This window comes from Amphiprion ocellaris, chromosome 19 (assembly GCF_022539595.1).
Source record: "Amphiprion ocellaris isolate individual 3 ecotype Okinawa chromosome 19, ASM2253959v1, whole genome shotgun sequence".
In the NCBI taxonomy this organism is placed as follows: Eukaryota; Metazoa; Chordata; class Actinopteri; family Pomacentridae; genus Amphiprion; species Amphiprion ocellaris.
Genome location: NC_072784.1, coordinates 26,048,427 through 26,060,533, shown reverse-complemented (window position 1 = coordinate 26,060,533; position 12,107 = coordinate 26,048,427). Strand labels below are relative to the sequence as shown.

The 12,107-nt window shown below is 37.9% G+C and overlaps 1 protein-coding gene across 2 annotated transcripts; it reads left to right on the top strand.

The window, feature by feature from the left end:
• The first annotated feature begins 2,453 nt into the window (after window positions 1-2,453).
• ypel3 (yippee-like 3) lies at window positions 2,454-8,361 on the top strand. 2 transcript variants are annotated; one of them, XM_023265390.3, is made up of 5 exons: window positions 2,454-2,819; window positions 4,017-4,135; window positions 4,244-4,287; window positions 5,908-6,016; window positions 7,132-8,361. In XM_023265390.3, the coding sequence occupies exons 2-5, from the start codon at window positions 4,019-4,021 to the stop codon at window positions 7,219-7,221; spliced, it is 360 nt and encodes a 119-aa protein (XP_023121158.1). In that variant the 5' UTR covers window positions 2,454-2,819; window positions 4,017-4,018; the 3' UTR covers window positions 7,222-8,361. The 2 variants fall into 2 exon arrangements, with proteins under 2 accessions (XP_023121158.1, XP_023121157.1); XM_023265389.3 differs by having other exon boundaries at window positions 2,459-2,819; window positions 4,008-4,135.
• The last annotated feature ends 3,746 nt before the right edge of the window (window positions 8,362-12,107 follow it).

The following is a 12,107-nucleotide window of genomic DNA, read 5'->3' as shown; positions in this document are numbered from 1 at the left end:
AGAAATAGTATAGGGATATATATGAATGGTTATACACTACCGGTCAAAAGTTTAGGGTCACCGAGACAATTTCATGTTTTCCGTGAGAACTTACACTTTTATTCACGTGCTAACATAATTATGTTAGCACGTGAATAAAAGATAATAATATGATAATTATAACACAAGAGTTTTCTAATCATCAATTAGCCTTTCAACACCATTAGCTAACTCAATGTACCACTAGAACACAGCAGTGATGGTTGCTGGAAATGTTCCTCTGTACCTCTATGTAGAAATTCCATTAAAAATCAGCCGTTTCCAGCTAGAACAGTCATTTACTACATTAACAATGTCTGGACTGTATTTCTGATCCATTTAATGTTATCTTCACTGAAAAAAACTGCTTTTCTTTCAAAAATAAGGACATTTCTAAGTGACCCCAAACTTTTGAATGGTAGTGTAGAGACAATATACAGATTATTGGGATGCTATAAGCATACCATACAGGTACAACAAACATGCTATACTAATAGACATAAGATATGGATATAAGGATATATATGAATGATATAGAATAACAGATATGATATAAGGATACATATGAATGATATAAACTAATCTATTGATCGAGATAAATCAGATTAATCAACAATGAAAATAACGTTTAGTTGCAGCCCTAGTGGTTAACCATAAATACAGATTGGTCCTGTGGAACACAAGTGGCTTTCCTTTTTTAGATTAACCTTTGCCCTACCGGTAAGGAAATCCAGGACAAAAGACACAAACAGGTTTAGTACATCTGATAACAGCAACACAACACTGTAAAGCTTTATCCTGACATAATCTGATCCAAGTGTTGCAGCACATTTAGTGTGTACCTGATCAGATGCTGCTCACAATAAATGTCAGGGTTTACAATCAATTTAGCATTTTAGCCACATAGACTTACCAGCTGGTGGTTAATGATAAAACTCTCATTACACACTAAAACAAAAATGCACCCACCTGAGGCAAAACGATAAGATGTTACTGACTAACGCTTAAGTCTGAGAAAGAAAACCAAAACTCTGGTTTAATAACTCATAATTTAATCTTTGGATCCATCACTTTTAACTATGTTTATCATAATCAACCACTTCACTTCTCTCATATTGATATTTCACCTGTTTTTTATTGCACCTTTTGCACACAAAATATCATAAATATTTAACTACTTGCTGCCACTGTGCAGCTTAAGAAACAGAATCTAAATTTAAACGTCCTGAGCCAAAATGATAACATGTGTGACTTACTAATCCATAAGTCTGATTTAGAAAATCAGTAATCTGGCTTACTATCTCACAACAGTTGCAGCCCCAAATCAATGGAAATAACCATTAGTAGCAGGCCTACTTTGTAATCTTAGATGATTTTATTAATCCCTAGAGGGAAAGTAAATAAAGCAGCATGGATATTTAATAGAGGGATAAACAAAAAAGCAACACAGAATATTAGCGTATATAGTGGAGGTAAGATAAAATAAAAATGTCTAAAATATAATATGCAAAAAAATAATCAACGGAATATACAAGAGTGATACAGAAATGTGTAAATGAGAATGTGCTTGGAAGTGCAAATGACAAGTTAGTGCAGATGAGTTTACAAATATAATGAATGATGTTTAGAATGTAAAGTGCTTCATCAAACAAACAACATTTAAACAGCTAAATTTATCCATAAAATGTGAATTGATGTGGGAATTGTTTGCAGAATTTATTCAGGGGTTGGGTGCTCTGCTGGGGGAATCCTGTTTTTAAATCATGCAACACGCACACAACCTCAAGTCAGACGTGCAAAGTAATGAAGAAACCACAACAACTGCTTCCACATCCTTCCTGCACAGAGATACTAAAGATTTACTGAATCTAGATATTTGGTATAAGCCAAAATGACAAACTTATTGCCTTTTAAAGGATAGATACAGTGTGGAACCTTATTTGAAGTATAATTTAAACAAAACACAGAGATCCCTGTCCAACCTTTTTCATGGCAGGATTTCAATAGAAAAATTTCTAGAATTTTATCATTACTTGTACTAGTGTTCAGGTGGATACTGAGAAATTGCCCATCCTCATAATACATCATAAATGCAGCAGAATAATGTGTGTTTTGGATGTACTCCTGCAATGTACATTGGTGTCTTCTACACCCATAAGTGTGTGCGCATGACACGAAAATAAAGAAATCAGTCAGTCAATCTAGTCATATAACAAGTAATTCTTGTTCTTGCTCTGTCAGTCACTGTTGGCACTTTTATCCCAAACCCACAGCAGGAAACGATAACCCACGAACAGCATTTATGAAACTGGACCAACAGCAATCAACTGATATTCCATAAAAGGCTCATGTGAAGTCGCCTCTGATTGGTTGACCCACATTCTAGACGTCACGGGACGCCTGTGATTGGTCGGTCGCCGTTTGTTTTGCACTCCTCAGACTTCCTCTTCTACGTGTTTTCATAAACAAACCACATTTTTCTCCCACCGGGTCCGCAACCGCTCTCTGCCTGTCAGCCTGCCAGCATTGTCGGATTCCAGCTCCCGTTTCAACCGAGGCCGTGGAGGAACTTGGAGAGCTGGTTCAAAAAAATAAACAAACAAACGCGGGTAAACGGGCTCCGCTGCAACAAACCGGAGGGCTGCGTGTGTTTTTGGTTTTTTTTGTTCGGACTGTCTGCGCGTGGTGGTCCGTTACACCGAACTGACCTGCGGCGTCTCACCCCCTTTTATCGAGTGTTTTTCGGCTGCCAGCCACATCCATCCTGCCGTGCAGACCGTGAGCAGCTTTGGTATTATCAGGTGAGTGGACAGACGCCGGAAAAAATATCATGCAATGCGCATCTACGCTGCTGTTGTGTGCTTACAGTGCGGAGCTAGCATGCTGAGCTAACACAAGCTAGGTCAGAACCACATCGTGTTGATGCTTCGGGTCGTTTTTGGGCTCATGTGTGATTATAAAAGCGACTGACAAACGGTCACCAGTGCTGGATGGTGCACAAACTGCGCGGCACACGTTGCCAGGGCTTGAATTCGGGTTAACCGATTGCATCTGTGCAAGCTAGTATGAACCAGGAAGCAACTGTGCCCAAACCTGTATGCCAGCATTAGTCTCAACTAATAATACGTGCCCTGTTTAATATTCTGCACAGTGGCATAATGAAATTACATAATTGTGATGTTTTGTTCACAAAGTGTACCACTCAGCTTTTGTGGGGTTCTTTTTAATGAGCTGTGAGCTTGCCCGATTTCTTCCAGGAAAATAAAAAAAAAGGAAATATTGACATGAGCAAAGTAATCATGTTAGTTTAAATTGTGAGTAAACCAGATTTTGTAAGTTAGGTGGTTTAGTTTTTATTTTTGTGTTTCATGAGCGTTTTATCATTAACCCGCAGCTGATTGATCCATGTGGCTAAAACACTAACTTGATAATAAGCCCTGGCATTTATTGTGGGCATCATATGATCAGATAACCACCTTATTTCCTGCAGCAGTTGGGTCATATTATGTCAGGATAAAGCTTTTACAATGTTTCTTTGCTATCAGTGTTAAAAGCTGCTGGACAACCTGTTTGTGTCTTTTGTTCTGGATTTGATAAGGTAAAAGTTGTGTAGATTTGAATAGGAAAGCAGCAAGGACTTATATGTGTTTATGGTTAACACCCGCAGTTGCAACTCAACATTATTTTTTAATGTTAGTGTGTCAAATATTTTCTGTCCATTGTTTGCACATTGTTTTGTTCAGTTTACTGTTGTTGAGATGCAGAGAAAAAACATGTAAATCTTCAGAGAATTTAGTTTTTTTTTCCCCCTTAGAAATGACTCAAATGACATAATCAGTGGTCAGAATGATGCAGAATAATTTAACAGTCGACACCTAATCAATTAATCGCTGAAGCTCGATTAACCACATGGAAGTCTTAGCCAGTATGACTACATCACAAATCCATATACAACAATTAAATACCCTCGTGTCTCCTCCTACCATCAGCCTCCTCAGACATGGTGAAGCTGACGAAGGCCAAGACGTTCCAGGCCTACCTGGACTCCTGCCACCGTCGGTACAGCTGTGTGCACTGCCGTGCCCATCTGGCCAACCATGACGATCTGATCTCCAAGGTTAGTATGCCGCCCGCCTTTCTTCTTAATATTCAGGTGTCCCTTCATGTTAAGTGGGCATTTGCAGCATTCCTTCCCTGATTTTACTTTTCCTTCTTTGTCTTCCAGTCTTTCCAAGGCAGCCAGGGCCGAGCCTACCTCTTCAACTCTGTGTGAGTATTTTACTTTGAAGTACTACCACATGTTTCACATTAAGTACACAAAAGTAGCTAATCTTACTTTAGGTTCAGCTCCTGTCTTTATCTTTATAATCTCAGTGCAGACAAGCAAAAAGTGAAATCAGTTAGTCTCACAGCTGATTTTATATTCATCACAGCTTTAAAAACCCATTTTCTTAACTATTCCTATTGTTGGGATATCTAGTATCTTTATTTTCACAGGACCGTGTTTCTGAAATAGTCTAGCTCTCTGTGAAAACCAATTCCCAGTATTAAATATGTTTACACAGACCACATTGTGAACAGATAATTTGATTTGCTCTGGAGTGAACCCTGACGTTGGGTGAGTTCCCTTTGGTCACGGCACTCCTGGGTTAGTGGGTCAGGAATGCACACTGAGATGTGAGCCAATTAAATAACTTTAATCCAACTTCAGCAAATACTCAGTTTAAGCCTTGATGTGTTCAGTGAGGCTTTCCTTTAAATTCATGGAAAAGTGTCCTACCTTTTACTGTTTCATCCCCTTTAAGGGAGATGAAACAGTACAGTCCTCCTGTACTGTTTATGGCAGGGGTGTCAAACATGTGGCCTGCCAGAGGGTCCGATCCGGCCCACGGGACGACTTTGTAAAATGTACAAATTACAGAGAAGACATTAACTGCAAATTCTAAATTTGTAAAACTATAAATTTTAAATAATTTCTAGACCATGACAAGTTGTTTTGATCAAAAAATAAAATATTATATTGCTCATTGTTCTCTTGTCATTTTGTGTCTCATTTTTGTAGTATTTTGTCTTGTTTTTGTTGGTTTTTGGTCTGACTTTTGTCATTTGTCTCATGTTTTTGTAGTTTTGTGTTTCCTTTTTGTCTCGCTTAGGTTTTTTGTCTTATTTTTGTCATTTTGTGTTTTGCTTTATTCATTGTTTTGTGTTTAATTTTTACCGTTTTGTTTTTTGTCTCGCTTGCGTTATCTATTATTTTGTCATTTTGTTTGTCGCTTTTGTCATTTTTTTGTCTCGCTTGTGTCTTTTGTCCATTTTTTTGTCACTTTCTAACTTTTTTGTCAAATGTTTTGTTTTTTTTGTTTGTCAAATTTTTTTGTTTTGTGTATCGTTTTTGTCATTTTGTGTCTCATTTTTGTAATATTTTGTCTTGTTTTTGTTGTTTTTCGTCTATTTTTGTCAGACTTCTGTCATTTTGATCATAAAGTAAAATACTATATCATTCAGTTCCAGGTACCTATGACTAAATGTTTTGTGCCTTTGTAGATGTCCTGTGATCTGTAAGTTGTAATGTGTAAATGATAAACTGAGGCATAATATGGTTTAAATTTCACTTATTTCTCTTGAGAAATTTCAAGTTTTTCATAAGGTTTTGTAAAAAGATAGTTCATTAAATGTGAAATTTTATTGCACTAAAAGAGAAAAATTTGCAGTTATTGTTATTTACTGTAATTTTACTGGTCTGGCCCACTTGAAATCAAATTGGGCTCAGTGTGGCCCCTGAGCTAAAATGAGTTTGACACCTCTGGTTTAGGGTCACAGTAGTACAAGCTAAGCAGAGCAGTTTGATCGTTATCATGGTCTTGTTTGACCGGACTGAATTTGTTTCAGGGTGAACGTTGGCTGTGGACCTGCAGAGGAGAGGCTGCTGCTCACAGGACTTCACGCGGTGGCCGACATCTACTGTGAAAACTGCCACACCACACTGGGCTGGAAATATGTAAGTTTGTGCAACAATTTTTTTAGTCATTTAATCAGTTTTAAAAGCGTGAATGTTCCCATTTGTTCATTCACTGCAATGAAGAAGATAACCAGAAGTTTTGTAATAGAGATGGCTTTGCTTGATTCTTTTTTTTTTCTACTTCATTTACTTCACTCTCAATAGTGTCCATCAGCATCAGAAAAAGCCAGAGATGACCAGTTACAGTTCTAGTAGTCGTCTCTGTAGCTCTGATGTTACGTTCTTAGTGATTGTGCTCCAAACCTACACCCTACCTGCTCAACACCAAACTCTAAATACAACTTTATGCACTTTTTGATGTTGTTGCAAGATGGCGTATGTATTTTTTAATTTCTGTAAGGAATTACAGTAGTAACAGACAATAGTTTTCAATGCCACTTTAACACATTAACTATGGTACCCTCTTTTTGGGAAAAATGCAAGTTATTATTTAGCTAAAAAACAGTCAACATTGAAGTTTAAGGCCACCTCAAGAGTTCACTTTTCATTTTAGTTAAATAAATGAGCAAATGGCGCATTCAGTTTTTTTGAAAAGGGCAGAAATGTAGGATAAACACGAACATTGACCAGTTGCAGTTACTTTTTTGGCTGCCTGTAGAACCAGTCAGATATTTCTTTTTCTTGATTCCCAAAGGAATAGAGACAGCCATCCAGTCAGAATTCCAGTTAGGAAAATTGGGATATCATGCTTGGAAGGTGGGGATGCTATTCCAAACACTGTGGGGTTGGAATGGATCAGCTTACACTGTGGAAAAGGACACGACTTGTGGGGCGCAAAGGGGATATATTCTAAATATATCCAGAAAAAAATACCTCAAATATGTGCAGCAAAAGTTGCAATCCAAAAAGTACAATAATGTTTCACACACCCAAATCTGTCAGAATATTCCTTTTATTTAGCTTTCAATATCAAAATTAGTCCATTGATGCACTGATGTTTCAGCTGATTCAGTGTGTCATTTTAATGGGTAAAACTGACAGACTGAAATGAATATTCAGATTGATTTGAAATTGTGAAACCTTTTTACATTTGTCTTATTTCTAAGCTACACTTTTGTCTTCTCTGAACAACCGTTTGCACCCTCCTCCTGCAGGAACAAGCCTTTGAACTGAGTCAGAAGTACAAGGAGGGGAAGTACATCATCGAGCTGTCCCACATGATAAAGGACAATGGTTGGGACTGAGAGGGAAATCTTCGTCTTTCTTCATGACTTTTTCAAAAGTTGCATCCCCTCAACTTAAAAGGGTTCCAGTGTAGCTTTCTTCATCCCGCGTTCGAGCCATCGCTGTGCCACACTTTATCACTTCATAAAGCTTCGCCAAGAATAGCATGTGATGCCTTATCTTTATGTGTTCTTCATGTTTTTCCAGCGAGCACAACAACACATTTGCTGATATTGCTATCCCAATTGCTAGTTGTGCCGGGACATGGACTGAATGAGTGCAGGGTTTGTGTGTGGAAACCTGGGAGATGTAGTCGCACAGGCACCAGTGCGTGTTGGATTTTTCAAGTGTATTAGTGATCAAACCTTTGTCAGTGACCACAGAACAGCCTCGCCATGTGACAGCGAGGCCAGCGCAAGTCAAATAATTTGATCGTCTTACACATTGGATGCAGATATGTGGGTTTTCCCTTCGAGTTTAGATTTATCCGGCCCAAACTAAGTATTTAGGCTTGTTTAACCCATAGATCATTTTTTTGAGTGATGTGAGGGTATGGGGATGTTTATTGCATTGTGAGGGCTTGGGTTTTTTTTGTTGTTTTGTTTTTAAATCTGTGAAATTCATGTTTTTATGATAAGATCAGTAACATTTGTTTATATTTTGCCAAAGGCAATCAGGATGTGGAATTAGTAATGCAAAAATCACACCTGCAACACTTCTTAAATCTGAAGTATGAGTGTCTTCTGCATGCAGGTAAACCTGTCTGGGTGAATGTGTGTGTGAGAGAGAGAGAGAGAGAGCAAGAGAGTGTGTGTGTGGTGTGTATGTGAGAGAGAGAGTGTGTATGTGCATGCAGTGTTTGCTGAGATGTCTTAAGCTGGACAGTGTTGAGAAGCATTAGTCTGGAGTTGGTTCACGTCTAGAGTTTCCACTGCACAGTTGGGATGTTTTCACCTCTACTTAATGCTGATGAGATCTATCCTTTCTATGTGTATTTCCCTAACACCGAGCTGTTCTCACAGATACATTTGCTAGTTCCTGTTAGAGCCAAGCGTGATCAGGGTAATGTAGCATATTTATGGTGATTTTTTAATGTCCGCTTCTTTCATTAAAGTGTTTTTATTTTAACCTGATCTTTCATTAAAATAGTGTGCCAGTAACGTTTGTGTTCACGTTTTCTTTTGTTTGCGGTTTAATGTGTATATGAATATGAAATCTTGCTTCTGGTCCCTCAAAACACACTCATACTCCTAAGTAAAATACACTACTGTTCAAAAGTTTAGGGTCACCCAGGCAATTTCATGCTTTTCATGAAAACTCAAACTTTTATTCATGCTCTAACATAATCGCACAAGGGCTGGAAATGTTCCTCTGTACCCCTATGTAGATATTCCATTAAAAATCAGCCGTTTCCAGCTAGAATAGTCATTTACCACATGAACAATGTCTAGACTGTATTTCTGATTAATGTTATCTTCATTGAAAAAAATGATTTTCTTTCAAAAAGAAATTTTTAAGTGACTCCAAACTTTTGAACAGTAGTGCATATTTATATAGGGTGTTTTATTATTATTAATGCATTGAAAAGTGAAAATGAAGGCATCTTTGTTTCTAGTAATGTATTGTACAGATTAGTGTGCAACTTGCTGTGAAGACACTGTTTGACTCCACATCACTTCCTGTTCAGCTTCATACTCTGCACGCGTCTAAACTGTATTTCTGATTAATTTAATGTTATTTTCTTTAAAAAAAAAAAAAAAAAAAAGATCTTTCAGAAATAAGGGCACTCCTAAGTGACCCCAAACCTTTGCATGGTAGTGTAAATACTAAGAAAGTTTCTCTTCTAAGCACAGAGACAACATGAAAGTTGAGGGCTTAGTGTCAGAATTAGAAGAAACTACTAGGAAATAAGCAGGATGTCAGTCCTAATTTCAGGAGAAGGAGAAAGTTTCTCCTCTTTTTTTTTTAAAGTTTAACAATAGAGGAAGGAATTTGTTGGCTCACTGACAAGTCAGAACAGTTCAACAACATCGGAGATGATGGTTTGCAGCCGTCTACATGGGCACTGGAAAAATACAGTCTGCACTGCTGATATGTCAACCAAGCCAAAAATAGCCCTTAAACTTTGTTAGGACCTTCTAGTCCATTTAGAAGGACTCCCAGTGGTGAGATAAGATCTTTAAGAACACAGGCCCTGATCAGGTCTCTGTGTGAAGAAGTGATAAACCTTTGCATGGATTCCAGACTTCCAACATAATTTTAACTTCCTTTGTGGTCAGTATTTGTTGATGCATGTGACATAACAGTGTTGAAACTAGCTAAAGGTCACAGTTTCTGTTACTCAGGTTAGTAGAGCTCTTGTTCTCATGAAGGATAAAATCAAGCTGTGACTGGTCTGCAAAGTATCCAGCAGATGGTGCTGTGGATTCTGCTTGATTCTAGTTATATTACAGTTTTTCTAAGTTGCTTGGTACATCTCTCAGATCCGAATTGAAATTCTCAAAACTACTTGTTCAATCTTCACATCATTATGACACTTGTGCACATCAAAAAAGCAGTTTCTCATTTCTTTGAACAAGTTGCAAATGCTTTGGTTCATCCATGCAAATGATTATGTACAATTCTCTGCTGTTTCCTACATTATCAATTGCTTATGTCATGTTGATCAAAATGTATTATAATGGGTCTCTGTTGAATAGTCTCACCCCCCACAATATTTAGACATTAGTTCATTGCATAAGTCTTTACATGCAAAATGGTTAAACAAGTTGTCAAAAATATGCCAAGGATGTTTTTATTATCCCTTATTAATCCCACGAGGGGAAATTCTGATTTTCGCACATCCCCCCAAGTGAGGGGGTCAGAGCGCACGGTCAGCCGCAGTACAGCGCCCCCTGGAGCAGGAAGGGTTAAGGGCCTTGCTCAAGGGCCCAACAGTGGCCACATCGGGCCTTGAACCTCTGACCTTCTGATCAGTAGTCCAGGGACTTAACCGTTGCGCCACCACTGCCCCGTCTAGTTCTATACATTTCCATTAGACTTTTTAAAAAAATCTGTCCTGAACTGGTAAATTGCTCCCAGGTGAATCTTGACTTTCTCTAATGAAGGGAACTGTGTGAAGGGTTCGGGTTTTCTGAAATCACTCAAAGACACAAGAGAAGATATCTGTGATGGGGATGAGAATTTGTGGCCCAACAGACAGGAACATCAGGAGGTGTAGGAAGACTGCACTGTAATTCCTACAGCACTGCATGTACAGTTTTCCCTGAGGAGATTGTCCTATGTTCACATTTATACTTTTGTTTTTCTGTTTTTTTCTTTGTGCTATGCAGCCCTGTTTTCCTTTCTGTGTCGCAATGACGTGGTCTGTCAACAGATTACAACACAATCAGTAAATGTGTAAATGTGAATCTTGTCCAGTCTCTTGCAATCAATCTCCCACATACCCTAAGGTGTAACTTAGAATTTACAATAATTGTCATCAAAACTTAAGCCATAGTTTACATCAGAACATCCCTTCAGAGTACACTGCTATAATGACAACATGACTAAGCAATATCCTTAGTCATCCTTAGCAATATCCTCTTATCCACACACAATGACACAAGGACTTGTCATTCTGATGCCACTGACATGTTTACTGACACAGATATTTACTTTTGAGAGATGAACTAAGTATTTTGAGCAAGAGACTGGCTTTTGCAGGTAATCCATGGTGTTTTGCTATCTGTATGAATTGTTTTGAGAAATGCACTTACTACTTTGCAAATGTCAAGGATGATTCGAGAACTGTACCAAATCGACTGAGAGAAACTGTAACACGTTTGTATAACAGTTCTGTGCAAAAGGTTAAAGGCACCTTTGGTTTGTATCCAGCACATAGTATCATCTGATCAGGTTCATTCCGTGGCATGAGTCCAGACAGACAGCCAGAGTCATAAAGAACTGTCTTGAGTGACAATTAGTCCTGTAACAGATGGTGTGGCCCCCATAGAGCCCTGATCTCTGGGATTACATGAAGAGACAGAAGACGCTGAGGAAGCATAAGTCCAAACAGGAACTGTAGAAAGGTCTCCAGGATGTTTGAAGCAACTAACCTCTAACCTCTGGAAAAACTGCATGCAAATGTTGGAGAACTGGTTGGAAATGCAAACGGTTGTGACACCAAATATTGACCAAATTTAACTTTTTTCTGTTTACTGCTCTTTGTATGAAGTCATTTCAAGTATAAAAGCATTAAATATTACAATTTTAGAGAATATTACTTCCAGTTAGTTCCTATACGCTACCACAACCCGTACAAACAATAATGATGTGTTCAAAATCTACTTTTTTGTTGCAAAATTTCAATTAGGCACCTGAATCCTAAAGGCATTTTTATAGAATATAATTTTTAAAAGTTGTATTGACCAGATTTGCAACTATAAGGCAAGGCGAGGCGAGGCGAGGCAAGTTTATTTGTATAGCGCAATTCATACACAGGGCAATTCAATGTGCTTTACAATGGCAAAGAAATACATTCAGCACAGAACTTTAAAATGAATTATAAACCTGATTCAAAGGTAGCAATTAAGATCATACATTAAAATCATAAAAGTGCATTGAAAGTAGACATTCATACACTAAAATCATAGAAATAAAACAATTAAGCAATAAAAGTGTATTAAAAATCAAGAAAATAATTGGAGCATCCAAGAGAAAGCTGCAGCAAACCATCTGATTTTCAGGCTGGATTTAAAAGAGCCAGCAGTTTGAGCAAACCTCAGGTGTTCAGGAAGTTTGTTCCACAGGTGAGGAGCATAATAGCTGAATGCTGCTTCACTATTTTTGGTTGTGGTTCTGGGAGAAAACTGCAAGAGAAAACTCACTTATGAAGATATTACTGAAAATGGATCATAGTTGTGTT

Coding starts and splice junctions, on each gene's coding strand:
- ypel3 (XM_023265390.3), top strand. CDS start 4,019: ATGGTGAAGCTGACGAAGGCCAAGACGTTCCAGGCCTACCTGGACTCC. Junction 4,136..4,243: donor ATGACGATCTGATCTCCAAG/GTTAGTATGCCG, acceptor TTTGTCTTCCAG/TCTTTCCAAGGCAGCCAGGG. Junction 4,288..5,907: donor GCCTACCTCTTCAACTCTGT/GTGAGTATTTTA, acceptor AATTTGTTTCAG/GGTGAACGTTGGCTGTGGAC.